Source organism: Polychytrium aggregatum (genome assembly GCF_025602895.1).
Source record: "Polychytrium aggregatum strain JEL109 chromosome Unknown BJ171scaffold_19, whole genome shotgun sequence".
Lineage (NCBI taxonomy): Eukaryota > Fungi > Chytridiomycota > Chytridiomycetes > Polychytriales > Polychytrium > Polychytrium aggregatum.
In genome coordinates this window covers 254,530-272,301 of record NW_026516221.1, presented here as the reverse complement: position 1 = coordinate 272,301, position 17,772 = coordinate 254,530, and the positions used below count along the sequence as shown (strand labels likewise).

At 58.5% G+C, this 17,772-nt stretch overlaps 6 protein-coding genes across 6 annotated transcripts; 3 read left to right on the top strand and 3 right to left on the bottom strand.

The window, feature by feature from the left end:
• The first annotated feature begins 349 nt into the window (after positions 1–349).
• BJ171DRAFT_106051 (uncharacterized protein) lies at positions 350–2,091 on the top strand. Its single transcript, XM_053105413.1, has 3 exons — positions 350–776; positions 1,117–1,536; positions 1,689–2,091. The coding sequence occupies exons 1-3, from the start codon at positions 519–521 to the stop codon at positions 2,013–2,015; spliced, it is 1,005 nt and encodes a 334-aa protein (XP_052966467.1). The 5' UTR covers positions 350–518; the 3' UTR covers positions 2,016–2,091.
• A 907-nt stretch (positions 2,092–2,998) lies between these two features.
• Positions 2,999–5,276, bottom strand: BJ171DRAFT_106040 (kinase-like domain-containing protein). Its single transcript, XM_053105412.1, has 4 exons — positions 4,686–5,276; positions 4,042–4,155; positions 3,719–3,937; positions 2,999–3,544 (listed from the first exon to the last, which is right to left on the bottom strand). Exons 1-4 carry the CDS (start codon positions 5,136–5,138, stop codon positions 3,128–3,130), a joined length of 1,203 nt encoding a protein of 400 aa, XP_052966466.1. The 5' UTR covers positions 5,139–5,276; the 3' UTR covers positions 2,999–3,127.
• A 574-nt stretch (positions 5,277–5,850) lies between these two features.
• Positions 5,851–7,871, bottom strand: BJ171DRAFT_599194 (parkin co-regulated protein-domain-containing protein; the record flags this gene model as incomplete). Its single annotated transcript, XM_053114906.1, has 5 exons — positions 5,851–6,183; positions 6,378–6,621; positions 7,074–7,112; positions 7,279–7,475; positions 7,794–7,871. 5 exons carry the CDS (start codon positions 7,869–7,871, stop codon positions 5,944–5,946), a joined length of 798 nt encoding a protein of 265 aa, XP_052966465.1. The 3' UTR covers positions 5,851–5,943.
• A 672-nt stretch (positions 7,872–8,543) lies between these two features.
• Positions 8,544–10,632, top strand: BJ171DRAFT_562042 (uncharacterized protein). The gene is made up of 5 exons (XM_053113250.1): positions 8,544–8,846; positions 9,010–9,169; positions 9,290–9,612; positions 9,814–9,968; positions 10,136–10,632. Exons 1-5 carry the CDS (start codon positions 8,584–8,586, stop codon positions 10,357–10,359), a joined length of 1,125 nt encoding a protein of 374 aa, XP_052966464.1. The 5' UTR covers positions 8,544–8,583; the 3' UTR covers positions 10,360–10,632.
• A 230-nt stretch (positions 10,633–10,862) lies between these two features.
• On the top strand, positions 10,863–13,627 carry BJ171DRAFT_105994 (ribosomal protein S5 domain 2-type protein). Its single transcript, XM_053105409.1, has 8 exons — positions 10,863–11,003; positions 11,167–11,388; positions 11,616–12,209; positions 12,350–12,483; positions 12,618–12,757; positions 12,830–12,907; positions 12,986–13,112; positions 13,240–13,627. The coding sequence occupies exons 1-8, from the start codon at positions 10,981–10,983 to the stop codon at positions 13,431–13,433; spliced, it is 1,512 nt and encodes a 503-aa protein (XP_052966463.1). The 5' UTR covers positions 10,863–10,980; the 3' UTR covers positions 13,434–13,627.
• On the bottom strand, positions 13,572–16,850 carry BJ171DRAFT_106004 (uncharacterized protein). Its single transcript, XM_053105410.1, has 12 exons — positions 16,634–16,850; positions 16,385–16,538; positions 16,255–16,317; positions 16,025–16,101; positions 15,816–15,943; positions 15,212–15,700; positions 15,029–15,111; positions 14,825–14,926; positions 14,382–14,678; positions 14,125–14,291; positions 13,884–13,989; positions 13,572–13,763 (listed from the first exon to the last, which is right to left on the bottom strand). Exons 1-12 carry the CDS (start codon positions 16,762–16,764, stop codon positions 13,710–13,712), a joined length of 1,851 nt encoding a protein of 616 aa, XP_052966462.1. The 5' UTR covers positions 16,765–16,850; the 3' UTR covers positions 13,572–13,709.
• Positions 16,851–17,772: the final 922 nt, after the last annotated feature.

The following is a 17,772-nucleotide window of genomic DNA, read 5'->3' as shown; positions in this document are numbered from 1 at the left end:
TGCTGGCAATCCACCGGCCCGAATTCCCAGGAGGCAAACGGGAGGCGACGCTGCCGAGGTGTTGTGCAGGGATGTCTGGCTGCGAACTCTCGTTGCGATATTCTCTTGGATGGTTCGCCTCGCACACGCCGCACGGTATCGTACGATCCCACAGCCGACCGCAATGGCAACAGCGGTAGCGATAACGATAACATACGGAGCGACCGTCTCTCGGCTGGTCCCTGCACTCTTCGCTGGCAGTGCCGTTGTGCCTTCCGCCGCCGCTTCGCGCCGTCCAGGACCCGGCCCTGGCCGTCCGGTCCCCATCAGACCAAGCCGCGGCGGCCATAAAAGCGGGGCGCTGCCCGGGCCTCCAGGCTTCTTATCCTTACCTGCTGCCCGCCAAACCGCAAGCGCAAGCGCAACGCTGCCGATCCTGTTTGACCCTCGTCGATCTCGATCGATCTTGACCTACATCCCCCATCCCCCGCTCTGCTGGCGCGCTTGATCCCGTCTTCGTCCTCATCCTCGTCGTCGCCATGAAGCCTTTCGCTGCTGTCCTGGCTTTCGTGCTGGCCCTGTCGCTCTCGGTCTGGGCCGGATCCTGTCCGCTGGCCGAGAAGTGTCCCTACTATGCCGAATACCACAAAGATGCGGCCCCGTCCGCTGGAGATCATCCATGCCCTGCCCGCGACTGCCCTTACTACAAGCAGCACAAGGGCGATCATGACGAGGCCGACTATCTGATGGACAAGTCCGGTGGATGTCCTCTGGCCAGCAAATGCTCCTTCTACAAGGTAGCGTTCCGAGCCCTGAATAGCGCGATCTGCATTGGCTGCTCGGTTTCGGTCTTGGGGCTTATGCACTCGACGCGTGCGATGACTCCTGGAGGAGCTGTTGGTGAATGGGCAGACGATCGGAGCTTTGGTGGTGCATGATCGACATCGACATCGACATCGGCATCGGCATCGACATGCCGCCGGCTCAGATCTGGCCGTCAACGATCGTTGGTAGCGTGTCTCCGCCCAGTCAAGCCAAAGTGATTCGGTTCACTTTTGTTCGACACGATCTGGCTCCTGTATCTTGTGGATCTCACGCCTCATTGCACCGTCTCTTTCGGCCGGATCGCCCCTCCAGGACATCAAGGATGGCAAGGCCCAAAAGGTCGACTGGACCAAGACCCGATGCCCTATCCACGACAAGTGCCCTTACTACCAGAAGAGCAAGGACCATGCCGCTGCGCTCACCGAGGGCTGCCCCATCGCCAAGAACTGCCCGCACTTCAAGTCTGGCCAGCACATCAAGGAGCACCATGAGGTCGGCCACGACCACGCCGCCAACTGCCCTTACCTCAAGAAGCAGCAGCAGCACCACGGCCACCACTGCCCGCTCGAGGGCAAGTGCCCTTACTACGAGAGCCACCATGAGCACAAGGCTGGATCCAAGGGATGCCCTGCCGCCGATTGCCCATACTACCAGAAGCACCACGACGACCACAGCGACGACGAGATTGCTGAGGGAGGCTGTCCGCTCGCCGAGAAGTGCAAGTTCTACAAGGTTTGTGCTTGTGGGATTTGCTTGCTCTCTGTTACCCATGCCTGGTGACATATGGTCTGCGATGAGTCCAAGTGCTGCGTGTGTTCTATACTGCCGTCGCTCTGGCCCATCACCGACTCACAGCCATACCGCCCTCCACTTCCTTACTATAGGACGTCAAGACCGGAAAGGCTGACAGCGTCAACTGGGACGCATCAGACTGTCCTTTGAAAGAGTCATGCCCCTACTACAAGGAAGCCAAGGCCCATCACGAGAAGCTGGCCAACTGCCCTGTCTTGGCTGCCCGTAAGGCGGCCGCTGCCGGCGATGGCGCAAAGGACGACGCCAAGGCGGGCAAGTGCCCGTATGCCTCTGGTGCCAAGGAAGCCCCTGCCGGCGCCAAATGCCCCTACGCCAGCAAGAAAAACGCCGATGCCGATGCCGAGGCCGATGCCACCAACAAGGACAAGACGACGGCTGAGGGCCACTCGGAGCTGTAACGAGCGGGGCGATGCTGCGCTGCTGCTATTCTCAAGCCACCACCAATATAGCCCCGCTAAGCGTGCTTGCCATCCATCTAACCGTGCATCACGGACTGCGGCGAAGGGGATGCAGGAGATCGGATCCATCACTGTAAATGCCGTGCGTTGGTCGGCATCAAGGACATGGTTCACATTGTGTATTCTACTGTCAGGTTCGACGGACGGTGGGAGGCTGTTCCCTCGGCTCTGGAGAAAGCACAGCAAATTCTTGCATCCGAGTACCAGCCAAACAAAGGAGAGCGAGGAGAAAGGGTGGGGGAGGTAGAATGGAAAAGGGGCAGGAGATATGTACAAATTATCGAGCAGGACATCCAAAAAGAGAGAGAAGACAAACAGCAAGCGAGGGACGCGAGAGGGCCAACAAGGGTGGGTCGTCAGGGATAGGCTCCATCAAGATGAATCGAGATGGAATGGGAGAGGGTGTGCGAAGTGGGAGGAGGAGGAGGAGGAGGAGGAGGAGGAGGAGGAGGAGGAGGATAGTGCTCATTAAATTCGAGTAGACGAGACGGGTAGTGCGGAATAATTAAGCGATGTCGGTGCCAGATTCAAGGAAGGAGAGAAGGGAAGCGGGGAGAGAAAGAAAAGATCAGCCGGACGATGCAAGGGACAACGGGAGGAGCGACTGGGCACAGTGGCGGGCATTAGTGGACCACTTGAAGATGCATCTTGGGAACGCAGTCGAGTACGTGCAGGTGATTGCATATGTCCAGGCACTGGACAGGTACATGAGTGCAGTTGGCGATGCTTTGCAGATGACCAAAGGAGAAGGCGGTGATGGCGGGGGGGGGGGGAGGGAGAAGCGCAGCGGCTAAAGGTGGTGGGGGGACCAGTTGTGGAGATTCGTCTCGGCCAGAGCCTGGCGAGCTCTGCGGCAAGACAGATTGAAAGACTTGGGATTGGCAGGGACAGCAAGCCAATCGGGGGCAATCGGTGCTTGTAACCGACGATAGTTGGTGGCCAGCAGCTCGCCATCGTAGGCTTCGCGGCAACGAGCAGAAGCGGCCGCGGCGGTGCGGTGACGCAGTGACGCAGTGATGCAGTGATGCGCGATGATACCGAATCTGCAGCGCTCAAATGAGCACAGCCTTGGTTGGCGCGGCGCTTTCGTGATGCATGGTCAGGAATGGATGGTTCATCACCTCCTTGATGGTGGCTCGCGAATGCAGGTCCACATCCAGAAGCCGCGAGATCAGATCGAGCAGTTCCGGGCTGCGTGTCACCCAGTCCATCTTGGCTCTGCCTTCAAGAGCGCTCGTCGAGTCGGGAAAGGGATGCACTCCGAATGTAAGCTTGTACAGCACCACTCCAAGCGACCACATCTCAACCTCGGGGCCACGGAACTCCTCGCCGTTCAGGATCTCTGGCGGGGCATAGCGGATCGTTCCCAGGTAGTCTTCTGCTCGCGTCCATCCAGCTCTTGTCCGGGGGATGTGACGGGCGCCTCCAAAGTCAATGAGCTTCACAATAAGGTTGTTATCGATGACGATCTGGATCGAGGCCAACAGATGGTCATCAGCCAGGGTGTGGTACTGAGTGCGACTGAGCTGACAGCAGTAGAATTCACAAGCAGTATGCGAACACCGCACAAGCAGCTGAAGCTGTGAAGACCTTGTGGAGTCGGCGGTCGAGACCAGACGACCAGACGACCAGACGATCCTTACATTTTCATCCTTAATGTCGCCATGCACCACATTGATCTCCTGCTGGAGGTACCGGACAACTTCTGCCAGCTGCCGGAATATGAACCGGATTTGCTCTTCCTCGAGCGTTGGGTGTCGCTTGATAAACTCGAACAGGTCCGGTGACATGGCAGGCTCATTCGAGTTGACATAGGGGTTGTACGATGGGACGCCGTGGACTTCGGTCACGATAAAGTAAAACTGCATGGACAGCGGATGCACAGGTCAGCGGTCGTCCGCACGCCCTGTTGGCTCAGCAAGGAGCGGCGCCGGTATGAGCGACGGACAATGGAGGGAAAGCCCACCTTGTCATCCTGGAGAACGTCCAAGATGCGGACGATACCAGGGTGGTTGAGCTTCTTGTGGATAAAGATCTCTCTCGGCATGCCGCGGGCAATGTTGTCGATTGCAATGCGATCCTGGAGGCCAAGCGGACAGGATGCGGCATGTGGGAACGGCGAGAAGGACAGGGCGGCGACGTCAGTAACTCTGCATTGATGAGCCAAGACCAATCACAGCGCATACTGGGGTCCACATGGCTGCGAGGGGAGGGGTCTGAATGCAATTAACGTAATTCGATCTCGGCGCATCTCTGCCGCAGCATGCAGGGAATACACCACGTTGGCATCCCATACGTCCATGATCGATTCGCTCGGCGCCCGCTCGGGCCCACATGACCGGGGGGCTGCTGATCCACCAAGCAGACATCACTGGCCCGAGGCGCAGCCGGCGTCGAGCGGTGTCGCAGCCGACGAATGTGATCGGCCAGATATACAGCAAAGCACATAATCCCAACACGCCACGACCGAGAGTGTCGCAGCCAGCCGATTGCCGTGGGAGGGGGCGAGGGAAGGGTGTCTGCTTCAGCCGACAGCGACGGTTGGCCGACTGCTCGGGCTGGCCGGCCGCCCCGTCCTGCCGAATGGACGATGCTGACTTTGTGGCCTACCTTGAAAATAAACTTGATGGCGACCGGCATGTTGTCCCAGATGCGAATGCCGCGCAGGACAAAGCCCGACGATCCCGAGCCAATTTCCCAGCACAGCTCGTACTTTTCGGTGAGGGACGATGGCAGCGGGTAGTTCCTCAGGTGGTACTGCGAGACGGTGATGCCAGCCGGGACGGCGAAGGTGTGGAGCTGGGCCGAGGTGGGATGCGACCAAGCGCAGATGTGTGACAGTAGCGGGTTCAGGTGCTCCGAGATTGAATCCCGTTGTGCCTGGGCCGTAGCAGCAGGGATGATGATCGGGACGGCGTGAAGCGACGAGGGCGACGCCGTGAAGGTGACGGACGGCACAGAAGCGACATTGGAGGAAACCGAGGCGATGGCAGACATGTTCAGGCTCTCGGTTGAGGTGCTGATGAACCGACGCAGAGCTGGGGAGCTGGTGCAGACAGCCATGGCGAGAGAATCGAAGGAATCTGGGAGTGACGCAGCTGGGAAGAGAAGGGAAGGGAAGACCAGCTCAGGCCGACTGGAGGAGGCTTTGCTGGAGCTGTGTGTGGGAGGATTGCAGGCGATGGCGATAGGAGACCTGAGCAGCTCGGCGACAAGGCAGCAAGCGCTGAGGCACAGCAAACAGTCGAGGGCAGTGACAGAGGAACAAGCCGATGGGTGAGCTGGCTGGCTGGCTGGCTGGCTGGCTGGCTAGCTGGGTCGCTCGCTGGCTGGCTGGTGATCAGAGTTGGAAGTAGAAGGCGACAGCACGACAGAGGGCCGAGCGGGCAGCGATGGACGCTGACGGGGGGGGGATGTGCTGGTGCAGAGGAATCCGGCGGTGGGCTGTGTTGCGGCCGGCGACGATGCGGGAGGCGAAGGGGAGCAAAGGCCGGAAGGAAAGCCTTGTCTTGCGGGCGTCGAAAAAAGTTTGGCTTGGGAGGATTGGCGGTGGGGCTGTGGGGCGGCTCCAGCCGGATCCAGCCGCCATGTGCTTGTCCGGCCCACGCGCCGTCTGGTCTGGTCTGGTCTGGTCTGGTCTGGTCTGGTCTGGTCTGGGGACCGATGGAGATTGTGCAGGACTGGACTGGTCTGGTCTAGAATGGTCTGGAATGGTCGGGTCTGATGGATATTGGAGCAGTCTCGGTGCTCATGGCCTTCTGTCCAGCAAGGCTGTCTGCGTCGTGTTTGGTTGTCGCGCATGACCCTTCGCTCCCGCCATTGCGATATCTGTTCTTTCACCGCACCTCCCTCGCTCGCCACGGCAGCTTCAGATGCCGCTCGCGGACGTATACGTTGGCACCTTGGACTTGATCAGCTTGAGCGCCGTCTCGCCCAGGTGCACCTCGATCGTCTTGAGCGTCTCCAGTACCGTCTGTCGCCATTCCCAGTCAGTCTTCATCACCTGCGCCGCGACGGGCGGAAGCAGAGGCCCCAGAATCGAGTTCATGGCTGGTCCGAGTGTCCGCGACAGGTGCGCAAGCACCTTCAGTGTCGCCAGGACCGTATTCTGTTACCCAGTGGGGCCATCGGGATCCGTCAGCGAATGCAGTCATGGCCGCTTCGATGGTCTCGTGGACTCGAATGGTTTTCTCCCATGTTCGGGGGGGGGACCTGATCCTGATCGAGGCATTCGCACCCCAACCTCAATCTCCGTCTACCGGGAGTCCACTGTCAGCCGTCACTGTCTTCTCTGCGACTTGCCTTGTTGTGGCTCGCCAGCCCCTTTCGCAAAGTGCTGACCATCCGAGGCATCAGGGGCATCAGCTTGGCCTTGGCACCGTCGGCATCCATAAGCGCTGTGAGTCCTTCTCGCACGATGAAAGTATACGGATGCTCTGTTTCGCGCAGACCTTCAAGGAAGGTCAAGTAGAGCGGATCATAGTCCAGTCCTGCCGGTGCTTGGATCCATGTCAGCGAATGCTTGACGGACCCGTGGTTAAGACGGCTGAAGGGGATCCCGTGAGGATTCAGAACGACGAGAAATGCCGTTGTCGACAGGACAATCATGCGATTGTGTCGAGCGATGCATCGATGGACATGGAATGAAGTGAATGAATGAATGAATGAGTAAGTGAGTGGCTGAGTGAATGCGGTTGTAGAAGGTGTGATGCATAGCACAAGACGCTCGCTCGGGCGGGAACAGCGGCGCAGGTATGCAGCCATAAGTCGTGAAAGCAGTGCGAAGATAGCCTCTCCCCCATATGACTTTGCCATCCAGCCAGCACCGGATGGAAACGGTCGTTGTCATGACTTGTTGTGTTTGATCATGTTGAGCCCCACATGCCCGGCTGCGCTGGTCAGCTGCGGACTCATGTTGATCCGGGGCTCATCTGCAAAGGTCAGGCGTCCGCCAGTGGCAAGCCCAAACGCTAAGATACAAGTCAGGTTGAGACTCACCAGGGGATCCCTCCTTTCGAGTACACCTCGCTGAAGATCCTGCAGGCGTGGCCACAAAGGACATTAGAGCAGCCAAGCACCCAATGTCGGGCGCTGAACTTTGAGCTCCTGACTCCCACATTCATCATGATCATCTGCCTCGTCGAATCTTAACAATTCCGTCGTCACCTGCCAGCCCAGGCGGCCCTTGCCACGCCATGCTCACGTTTTATGATGGTCCTCCTTGCCCATCGGGCCGACGGTTTTGGGATTCAGTCGCTGCGATATCTTGGGCTGGCCCATGGACGGCACAGGCGGAATCGACTCTTTGCTGCGTGTCTTGGCTAGTCCGGGTCTGTTGTTGGGCGGGAGCACCCGCGACGATGACTTTTGGACGCTCTTCCGGTCTCGAGCGATACCCGGCTGCAGGCGCGGAGTTGAGTCTGGGCACCGGGCATTGGCTTCGTTTGCCTCGCTTGCCTTTGTTTGTTTTTTGCTGTCCGTACCAGAAAAGAGATCCGCAACGCTCGATGCCTCGTTTGGATGGATCTTGCGGCGCACAATCGCGGCCGTCTGGCTGTGCGGTGCTTGCAAAGGGTTGGTGCGGTGAGGTGGCTGGATCTCAGAGGGGGATTTTGCTCTTGGACTCCGCGGCTCACTTGGGTGGGTCGCGGGGAGCTCGTTGTGACTCTTTGATATATGCGTCAACGGCCGCTTCAGCCGGCGGCCCCACAAGTGTACCGAGAGTGACCCCATGAACGAGAAATTAGCGGCGACATGGACGACATCAGACATGACACGGTGGGTGCGGATGAACATCGCCGAGACCGGTGGTCCCGCACACGCCGACCCTGTTCGATTGCAGTCGACGTTTCTGCAATCCGCACCGATACGAGATGCTCACCGGATCATTGCGACGCAGCATTCGCGTTCGGCGTGCGAGAGTTGCGATTCGGAGAGCGCGTACAAATGAAGCCTGCGATTGAGTCTCGCAGAGAATGTTGGATCCGGAGAGGCCGAGACTCAGACGGTCGATGAAATACGGCGCCAGGGCGAGCTACGAGTCACGACCGCCTCGGCTCCAGTGTTCTCCGCCGCTGCCGATCACGCACCCCATTTTGCAAACATGAAGAGCTTGGATTCTCCAAGCCGGACAGCAATCTCGCACATGGGGTGGATGGCAGCGGCGCCGCTAAGCCACAGGACATATCTGCGGCCATGTCGTATGCATGTGCATGTGCATGTGCATGTTCGCATTCATGTGGATGTCCATGTGCATGTTCGCATTCATGTGGATGTCCATGTTCGCATCCATGTTGGCCACACAGGTACAGATCCAGGCCAGCGTGCGCAGCATAGATGTACCACGTGTAATCGACCCACACGTGATGCCATCGCAACAAGGCCCGGAGATCTTGTGCGACCGCTGAGATTGCCCAATCTCATCCTGGCCAGCCGCCGCGCTTCTGCCTCCTCTTCCTCTGCCTCCGTCTCCTCGATCAGCACCTCGAGTCTCGATCCGCATCGCACCATGTTCCGCCTCGCTCGCCGTCACTTCTCCTCCTCGTCCTCGCGATCGGCCCTCAAGATTGGCCTGATCCCCGCCGACGGCATTGGCCGCGAGGTGATTCCGGCCGCCCAGCTCGTGCTGCAGGCCGTCAAGCCCGGCCACTTTGAGTTTGTCCACCTCGACGCTGGCTTTGAGCATTTCCAGAAGACCGGCGTGGCCCTGCCCGAGGAGACCGTCGCTCGTCTCAAGGGTGAATGCCAGGGCGCACTCTTTGGCGCTGTCAGGTTCGTCAATTGCCACGCGCAGCTGTGATTGATTCGGTGCGGATGCCGCCGTCGATTCTATCGTCGGCAGGACTTTTACTTCAAGCCATGTTGCCACGAATCCTTGGACATCAGCATATCCGCCCACCTATTCATCGAGTTTTGTGTGCTGCCGTGCCAACAGCTCGCCCTCGCACAAGGTTGCCGGATACTCTTCTCCCATCGTCGCCCTGCGCAAGAAGATGGATCTCTATGCCAACGTGCGACCCGTTGTGAGCCCTGCCGGCTCCAGCTCGGGCCACCCCGTCGACATGGTCATCGTTCGCGAGAACACCGAGTGCCTGGTGCGTTACTGTCTGTGCTGCTGTCTGCGCCTTCCTCAGGGCTGTCTTGACCAGTCTTGGTCTTGGTCCGCCTTGCAATCCGACTGACCTTTCTTGCCACGGCGGCTCCTTCGGGAACAGTACATCAAGAGCGAGCGTCTCGAGACTCAGCCCGACGGCAACAAGATTGCCTGGGCTGATCGTAAGATCACCGAGACCGCTTCCCGCCGCATCGCCAAGGCTGCCTTTGACATTGCCGTCAAGCGTGGCCAGGTTCGCGAGCAGAAGCGCCAGGCCGGCGAGGCTGTCTCGTGGGAAGGCAAGCCCCGCGTCACGGTTGTCCACAAGTCCAATGTCCTCAGCGTCTCGGACGGTTTGTTCCGTGAGAGCTGCCTGGCGGTCAAGAATGAGAACGCTGCCTACAACGGCGTCGATCTGGAGGAACAGCTGGTTGACTCGATGGTGTAAGTGGCTCACTTTTGGCGAGAGAGAGGTACCAGTCAACAGCCCCCGGTGACGGCGGCTCTACGGCATTCCAGCGAGTCCTTTGGGCCGTTTCCGGTGTTCTGTTTTCGTGTCCGCTCGCTGCCCCAAACCTCGCCAAACTATCTCAACTCTCGGCTGCCCGACTGACTCGACTCATGCAATCGTCTCGGGTCGCACAGCTACCGCATGTTCCGTGAGCCCCACAAGTTTGATGTCGCCGTTGCCCCCAACCTGTATGGCGACATCATCAGCGATGGCGCTGCTGCCCTGGTTGGTAGCCTGGGTGTCGTTGCCAGCGCCAATGTCGGCGACAGCTTTGTCATTGGCGAGCCCGGTAAGCGCCTCGGCTTCAGTGTGCTAGATCCAGGCACGGGAGGACATGGTGTCGATAGCACAAGATGATGGTGTGATGAAAGTGTGGGATACGAATCGCACCGCCTTCAGATATTTGCGCCTGACGCTGCTGACTGTGGCTGCATCGTCTGAATTGCATCGTACCAGTCCACGGCTCTGCTCCCGACATTGCCGGCAAGGGCATCGCCAACCCCGTTGCCTCGATCCGCTCCGCTGCCCTCCTCCTGGAGTACCTCGGTCTCACTGCCGAGGCCAGCCGCATCCACTCTGCCGTCGACCGGGTCATCACCGAGGGCAAGTTCCTGACCCCTGATCTGGGTGGCAAGAGCACCACCACCCAGGTCACCGAGGCCATCATCAAGGCTCTGTAAATGAGAAACCGCAACACAGATGGCGGCAGGCCGCTCCAAGCCATGGCGCTTATACAGTCACTCCAGAAGAAAACCGGGACGGTCCTCACTTTTCACTGGGATCAGCGACACAAGCCTGCTGAACTTCCGTAGGCCCCGGTAGACAGGCCGTACGATTTCTTCCCGTCCTGGTTGGCAAATCGCTTTGTTTTCGTTGGTTTGGGAAGCATCCTCTTGAATACACTTGGTCGATCTCCCGTGATGACGATCGACTGGCATACCGAGGTCAAGATACTTGGCCCTCTCGAGGCGCTTGGCTTCCAGGCACTGTGGGCACACTCTTTGGCCAAGGGAGCGATGGAGCGGTGTGTGTTCAGGCCTGGAAACCAACGACAAACCAGGGTGCCCCCGTTTCATTTCGGGAAGCGCTGTATCCCACACGATCTGTCTGGGTGGGCAAATTGCATCCGCAGACATGTCGTGTCGTCTGCCCAGAACGGAAGCGGCGTGCCTCCTTCCCAGCCGGCCGTTGTCCTCGGTCTCGACAGGTTCCTTCGCCATCGTCTTGCCCCCCCTCCCAGCAAGCCGCCCGACTTGTCGACCCCCTGTCTCGGAAGACATCCTCCAGTCCGATCGCACAGCATGCCCGACTCCACCGCAATCAGGTAGGCTCGTCGCAGCGACGGATCCTGCAGCCCCGACTCACATGCGTCTGCTGGTGCATTTGGAGAGACCAGCCCCTCCATCCCGCTGCAGATCGATTGCTGCAGCTACCGGCTCAAGACCAGCCTAATCACACATCGACGCCTCTGCTGTGATCTGCTGCAGCATTGTCTCGGCACCGGGCAAGGTGCTCCTCGCCGGCGGATACTTGGTCCTGGATCGCCAGTATTCTGGCCTTGTTGTCGGAACATCGTCTCGGTTCTTCACCAGCATCGCTCCGGGCCAGCGTCCGCGCTCGATTACCGTCAAATCGCCTCAGTTCACGGATGGCTTCTGGAGCTTCGGGATCAAGTGGGAGCAAGGCGCTGTTGAGATACAGCCGTCGAGGTAATGCTCGTCCTCCCCTTCCTTGGCGGTCGTGATTTGCATTGCATCCGGCTTGCTCCGGAGCTTCGTGGGAGCTCTCATCTTCTTTGACGGCGGCTTGTCGCCTTGCCTCCGCTCTCGAGTATCGCTGTACCAAACGAGCACAACATGGTCAGAACATGGAGGGCCATCGCGCATCGCTCAAGCCGCTCCGGACTCTGACGGCTGTCTGTCGTTCTTGTCGCCAGCGGACAAAAGGAGAACCCCTATCTCGAAAAGACCCTCTGCCACACCCTCACCCTCGCCAGTGTCCTGAGCAGCTCCTTCGGCAGTCGGATCGAGCAGGGCCTCGATATCGTCATTGTCGGACACAACGATTTCTACTCGCAACGGGAGCAGCTCGAGCAGCAGCATCTCCCTCTGACGTCGGCATCGCTGTCGTCGCTGCCCAACTTTTGCTCGACGCTGGCTCCCATCGGCCAGGTGCACAAGACCGGTCTCGGCTCTAGTGCGGCCATGATCACCTCGGTCGTCGGTGCCCTTCTATCTCACTTTGGTGTCGCTGAGCTGCCCCGCAATCGCCATGTATCGGAGTGGTCGGAGCAGGAGCTGTACAGCGCCCGTCTGGTGCACAACGTTGCCCAGTTCACGCACTGTCTCGCCCAGGGCAAGATCGGCAGCGGCTTCGACGTCAGCTCGGCTGTCTTTGGAAGTCATTCGTACCGCAAGTTCTCGCCATCGGTTCTGGATCCACTTTTGTCGCGAGCTATGCAGCCCGACTCGCCCCGGCTCACGGGCAGCGACTTGCTCCAGGCCTTGGACCCAAACCAGGCGGCCGATCGGTAAGGGCCCGTATGCAAGATAGGCTGTTCGCAGCCGGTGCTTCATCTGCCTGCCGGTGTCGATCGTGTCTCTTCGCTCGCTGCATTTGAGCCGACGTCTGTTCCGCTCACCGCGCTCGTCTCCCAACTCCATTCTCCAGCTGGGACAATGTCGTCAGCACCTTTGATCTGCCCCGAGGATTTATCATGATGCTCGCCGACATTGACGCCGGCAGTAGCACTCCCAAGCTCGTCTCGCAGGTCCTTTCCTGGCGTAAAAGCAAACCCGACGAATGTAATTTTATCGAGAGCAGTCTCCTTGGACGACCGACTGGGCACTGGTTGCTCATGAGCCTCGAGCAGGAATGCATCATATGTGCCGCCGGTTAGCTGCTGATCACAAGCTCGTTGACGGGCGTTCTTCAACAGGCAAGCAGCTCTGGGACGAGATCCATGCCCACAATACCTGCATCGACAGCTCTCTTCGCAAGCTCTGCGCCTTGTCGGTCCAGTACCCCGAGGTGTACGACCGCACTATTTCGAAACTGGCCGTTGTGCCCGCCGATAGAGTGAGTACAGCAGCACCACATGGATGCGAGTAGTCAAGGGACATCAGACTAACCCCGACCACCTGGTTGCAGTGGGAGACTGAGGCTGCTGCCGATGACCACGGCTTGTCCGTGCTGGAACTCGGCATCACCATCTTCAAGGAGTTCCAGGTAAGTGCCCTTGTCTGTGGCAACCCCAGCTGCAGACCAAATCCAACGCAATACTAACTCCACTTAATCACTCGGTAGAACGTTCGCAGGAACCTGAGGCTGATGTCGCAGCTGGCGGGCGTGCCTATTGAGCCGGAGGAGCAAACGCGGCTGCTAGATAGATGTATGCAAGTCCCTGGCGTCATCATGGCCGGCGTGCCTGGCGGTGAGTATCTGGCTGATGCCACACCAGTGGTCAAGCGCAATTGTGTTTTCTGCCAGCTATATCCGCCTGGTGTCCCCATGGCTAACCAAATGCCACTCTACTTCCGCCAATCGGTCTTGCCACATAGCCGGTGGTTTCGATGCCATCTTTTGCATCGTGCTGTCGCAGCCCTCCAAGGAGGCAGTGGAAGCGTGCTGGTCTGAGTGGAAGGAAATGGCCGTGGGTCCGCTCCTGGCGCGTGAAAGCAACGGTGGCATTTCCCGAATGGATCTGGATGATGTTCCCGAGTTCAAGCAATGGCTCACCTCCCACGTCTGTTGAGCCGCTTGGACCACAGTGCCTGCGAGATGCACCCGCTCCGACAGAATCCCACGATGGGCCCTTGCGGATCCAGCTGCAGAGCCGGTTGCAGAGCCAAATACACCTGCCAGCAAGGCTGAAGGGCTACTGCTGCAGTGTCCACGATGGTATTCCTGACGAATTACAAACAGCGGTTGCACTCGGAGCCACTCTGTGTCTTTCAGCCGCAGATGCGTTTCTGTGCGCGGATCGCTATTGGCAAGACATCGAGCTCATACACATGATCGCTCGGCACAGCTATATGGATTCAAACTTGAGCACCTCTTCCAGGCGAGAGCTGGACAGGATTTCCTTTACACCCCGCCCCCAAGGAACGAGTCACGACCATCAGGGTCAGCTTCGCAGGCGTCAGGGAATGACCAGGGTCCTCCAGTTTGCAGTTTGCAGTTTGCATATGTAAATGGGGCTTACATGAACTCGCTCACGGAGCATCTGTCGTCGGAACTCTCGCCACTTTTCCTCCTTGGACTCGCTTACGAAACTACGCCACCTTCTCAGGCAGCGCTTGGACACAATTCTGAGAGTTGATCGAACGATGAGCATCGCAGTGGCGACATTCGTCTCAGTCCCCACAGCGGCATGGCCAGCGACAGTGCACCAACCCTCATCACACTCCTGCCGCCATCGGCCCTTGGTGCTGGAGCAAACGTACCGCTGTGCTACTTTGTCGGCCCGGGCCTCCTTCTCCCGTTCAACTTCCAGCCGGCTCGTGGATGTGCGGACGTATGCCACCTTCCAGTCGGCAAAAGCCCGTCGCTGGTGGTGCTGGATCGCGTGGACATGGGCACCTTGTCGCATCGAGTAGATTGCACAATACCTCTGCATCAAACAGACGCAAGGACGTTCAGAGCCTCGATCGAAGGTTGCTCTATGTCCCAGCAGCAGCGTCTCTCGTCGCGCTCCACAAACCTCATTCCAGAGCTCGAGGCACTGCCTGAGGGCCATTGTTCGGTGGTGCTTCACAGCGCGGTCCTGCTCTTGCCGCTGCCGTGCTTCAAGCCTTGTCAGCCAGAGGGTAAAGGCTGATTTCACCATCGATACGTCACGGTGCCGTTGGGCATCGATCATCTGCTCTCGCAAGGCACAGACGAGCCTCTTCCATGGCAGAACGCCAAAATACTTGATCTGGGACTGCTGGTGATGCGCTTGCGCTGCCTGAAGCAGCCTTGCGAACTCTCTCCGCCTGGCCAGCTTCTCAGCCTCTCTCTGTGGGAAACAGTGCTCGACTGTCAACATGTCGTCACGCATCTGGAATATGTGCGATTCGAGATGCCTTGCCGCATAAACGAGGCACGCTCGGCTGCTCGCAGAGGTTCATGCGGCGATCAAGTTGCGTGGCCGAGAAGACCTACCTTCTGTTCCTCCTCGAGCTGTCGTTTCTTCTCGAGCAGCATCTGTCTGCGCTCCTCGCGCTCTGCCTCCTCCATCTTGCGCTTCTCCTCCTCTTCTGCGACCTGACTCGGCGGCGGGAAGGTCAGTCTGACCAAGGCTCAAGCAGCGACTGGGATAGTATCACGTTGGTTGGTGGATCGGAGACTATGCTACGGATGTCTCACCCGTTGCTTTCGTTCACGCTCCAGTCGTCGTTCCTCGGCGGCTTGCAGCCGCTCCTTTCTTTCTCGATCTCGCTCCTCCATCTCTGTGTCGACGAGATATACGAACCACAAATCAGCTCATCGCTGACTGGCCAGTTCCTTGTGTCGCCGCGACCCGAGCCTCTGGGCTCCCATTGCACTTACTCCGGAGGAGCCTTTCGTCGTGCTTGCTGCGTGTGATTTTGAATTTTTCGGTGGGTTTACGCACGGAGCGTACCAGCGGCACTCGAGGGCCGGTTGTAGATCTTGACTCAGCCCTGGAAACTTCAGTCGCATCTTGGGTCGGACAAGTACTGATGATCAGCTCGTCACCATCATTCCTGACCATCTGCGACTCGACCGTCTCTGGGTCGTCGAGCATCCGACTGCTACTCGTGCTGGCTGGATACCCAAGCGCGGCTCTATCTTGTGTGGTGCTTGATTCCATAGATTCTCGGATTGATCGCGGTCCATTCGCGGAAGCACCATCGGAACCATCGCCTTGGCGACAGCAGTCCCGACCCTCAGCCATTTCGTTGGCGTGGTCCTGATGCGCTTCTTCTGCAGCGTTGTGCTGAGCCTCAAGTGTTTGCAGCAGATCTTTCATTCTCTTGAGCCGCTCTTTGTGCTGCCTTTGAAGCTCCTGCTCATGCTCTGTTGAGTAGCAGAGATGCCATCAGCCCGATTGCGTATGGTGCTGAACAGATGGTGCACAGATGATGGACGGATTATCATGTACATAACGGACGGGTGATTGTGCACATCTTACTCTGAGATTCTATCCACGCAACCCAACAAACAAAGTACTTGGATATCAGAGTACGGCGATGGTGTCGCAGCGCCTTGATGAGGCTTTCGTTTTCGGCCTTGAGAAGGGCTTCTTGTCGCTTTGCCTCCCTGAAGTCCCCCCCCATCCAGCGGCTTTAAGTGGGATGGAAACTTTGGTAACGATCGTTCCACACGGATAAAGTAACCTACCGATCGATATGCAGCTTCTTCAGTCGCACAAGCCAGACCGAAAACAGGCGATTCTTTGCTCTCCAGTTGGATATTGTCTGGATGTAAAGGCCGTTGGTCGCAAGTTGAAACCGCGGCATTCGCAGCCAAGGACGGAGTCGGTGGTCGGTAGCAGTGCTCGCAGTCAGACAACGCCCACAAGACGGTGCCGCTCCGCATGTCGCAGATTGCGCTTCAGGATGGCTACTCACCAGGAACTTGGTCAAGCGGTCGTGCGTCTCAGCAGTGGCTCTCGTCCAGGCTCGAAGACAGGACTGGTGGAGACATATCGTCAGCCGGGACCCAGGAAGCACGCCGCTAGGATCTATCCCTTGAGCATACCCTCATTGCTCGCATTCGTCTGAGTTGGAGAAAGTCCGTGGCTGCTGCGTCAAGGCGGTTGCTGGTCTCAGCATCGTCTACTGTCTGTGGCAGAGCTCGTTCGGAAGCTGCGGCATCAGCGATCGACTCGGCTTGCTCGCTGTGAAGGGCCGTACTTTCGGTATCGTGCGTGGGTGGTTGGAAGGATGGCCATGGTTGGTGTTATACGTCGGATGATCCCACACCCTCCGCACACTTGGCGAGACTTACACGGCGAGCGGAATATGCATATCCTCAATCGGCTGCTTCGTCGTGGTCGCAATAGCTGCCGCCTCAGATCCCGCCCCAGCCTCAGCCCGAGCTACAGTCCTCGTTCCAGCCCCGGTCGTAGATCGCGCCATAAATCGCTTGTCTTCCTGGATCTGTTGCTGCAAGGCCTTCAGCTCGAGCTGGGCTTTTTGCCGCTCGCGAATTTCCTGCTGCAGACTTGATTGCTGGTCAGTTGCCAATGCGACCCCATGGACCAGGCCTGGAACAGTTGCATGGCGTCACAGGATGCTCTGGCTTACCGCAGCCGGTCCGCATCCCGCTTCTTGCGCTCCTCGTATGTCCGAAGTCGCTTTTGCTCAATCTTCTTTTGAAGTTCATCCTGCTTGATGCGCTGCATCATCTCGCGTCGGTCGCGGACCAACGCTTGCCGAGCCTCCATGATCTTGCGTGGGTCCTGGGAAGCCGAGGACGGCGCCTGCACCTCGTCCCGGGTTGAGCCGATTACTTCGCGGACGATGCCATGAATCATCTGCCGCGTCTCCTTGTTCAGGATGCGTTCATCGAGATCCTCGACATCAAAGAGGCGGATCTTCAGCGAGATGTCATTGTCTGAGTTGGCTTCGCTTGACTCCACCCACTGCTGGAGCAGCGTGCGGGCTGTGAGATCCAGAATTCCGCATCGTCGGGTGGCGAGTAAGCGACTCCATCGCCAGAAACGACGGCCCAAAGAGAAACACTCAAACGGCACACGTATCAATCCTCGGACCCGACTTCCCAGCGAGGTGCTGGACCCGAGCCCCAGACCAGTCGAGCAAGCAAGGTACCTTCGGTGATGACCGAGTTGGAGTTCTCAGCCACGATGTTCTCGAGCTGCAAAATCTCAGAGGTCCACACTTGCCCATCTCGATGTGAAGCGTTTAGAGCCTCATGTCTTTCGGCCGAAAAGTAATGCGACGGCACATAGGGCTCGAGATGAACGTCTTCGTATTCCATGATGCCAGCGAAATGTAGATTGGCGCAAATATGTAAGGGCAAGACGCTGAGGGGAGGGGATTGGAGCTGATCGCAGTAATGGAGGGAATTCTGAATGGAGGTGGATTATCCCGCCATGGTGCTGGTCGACGAAAGCAGGACAATCC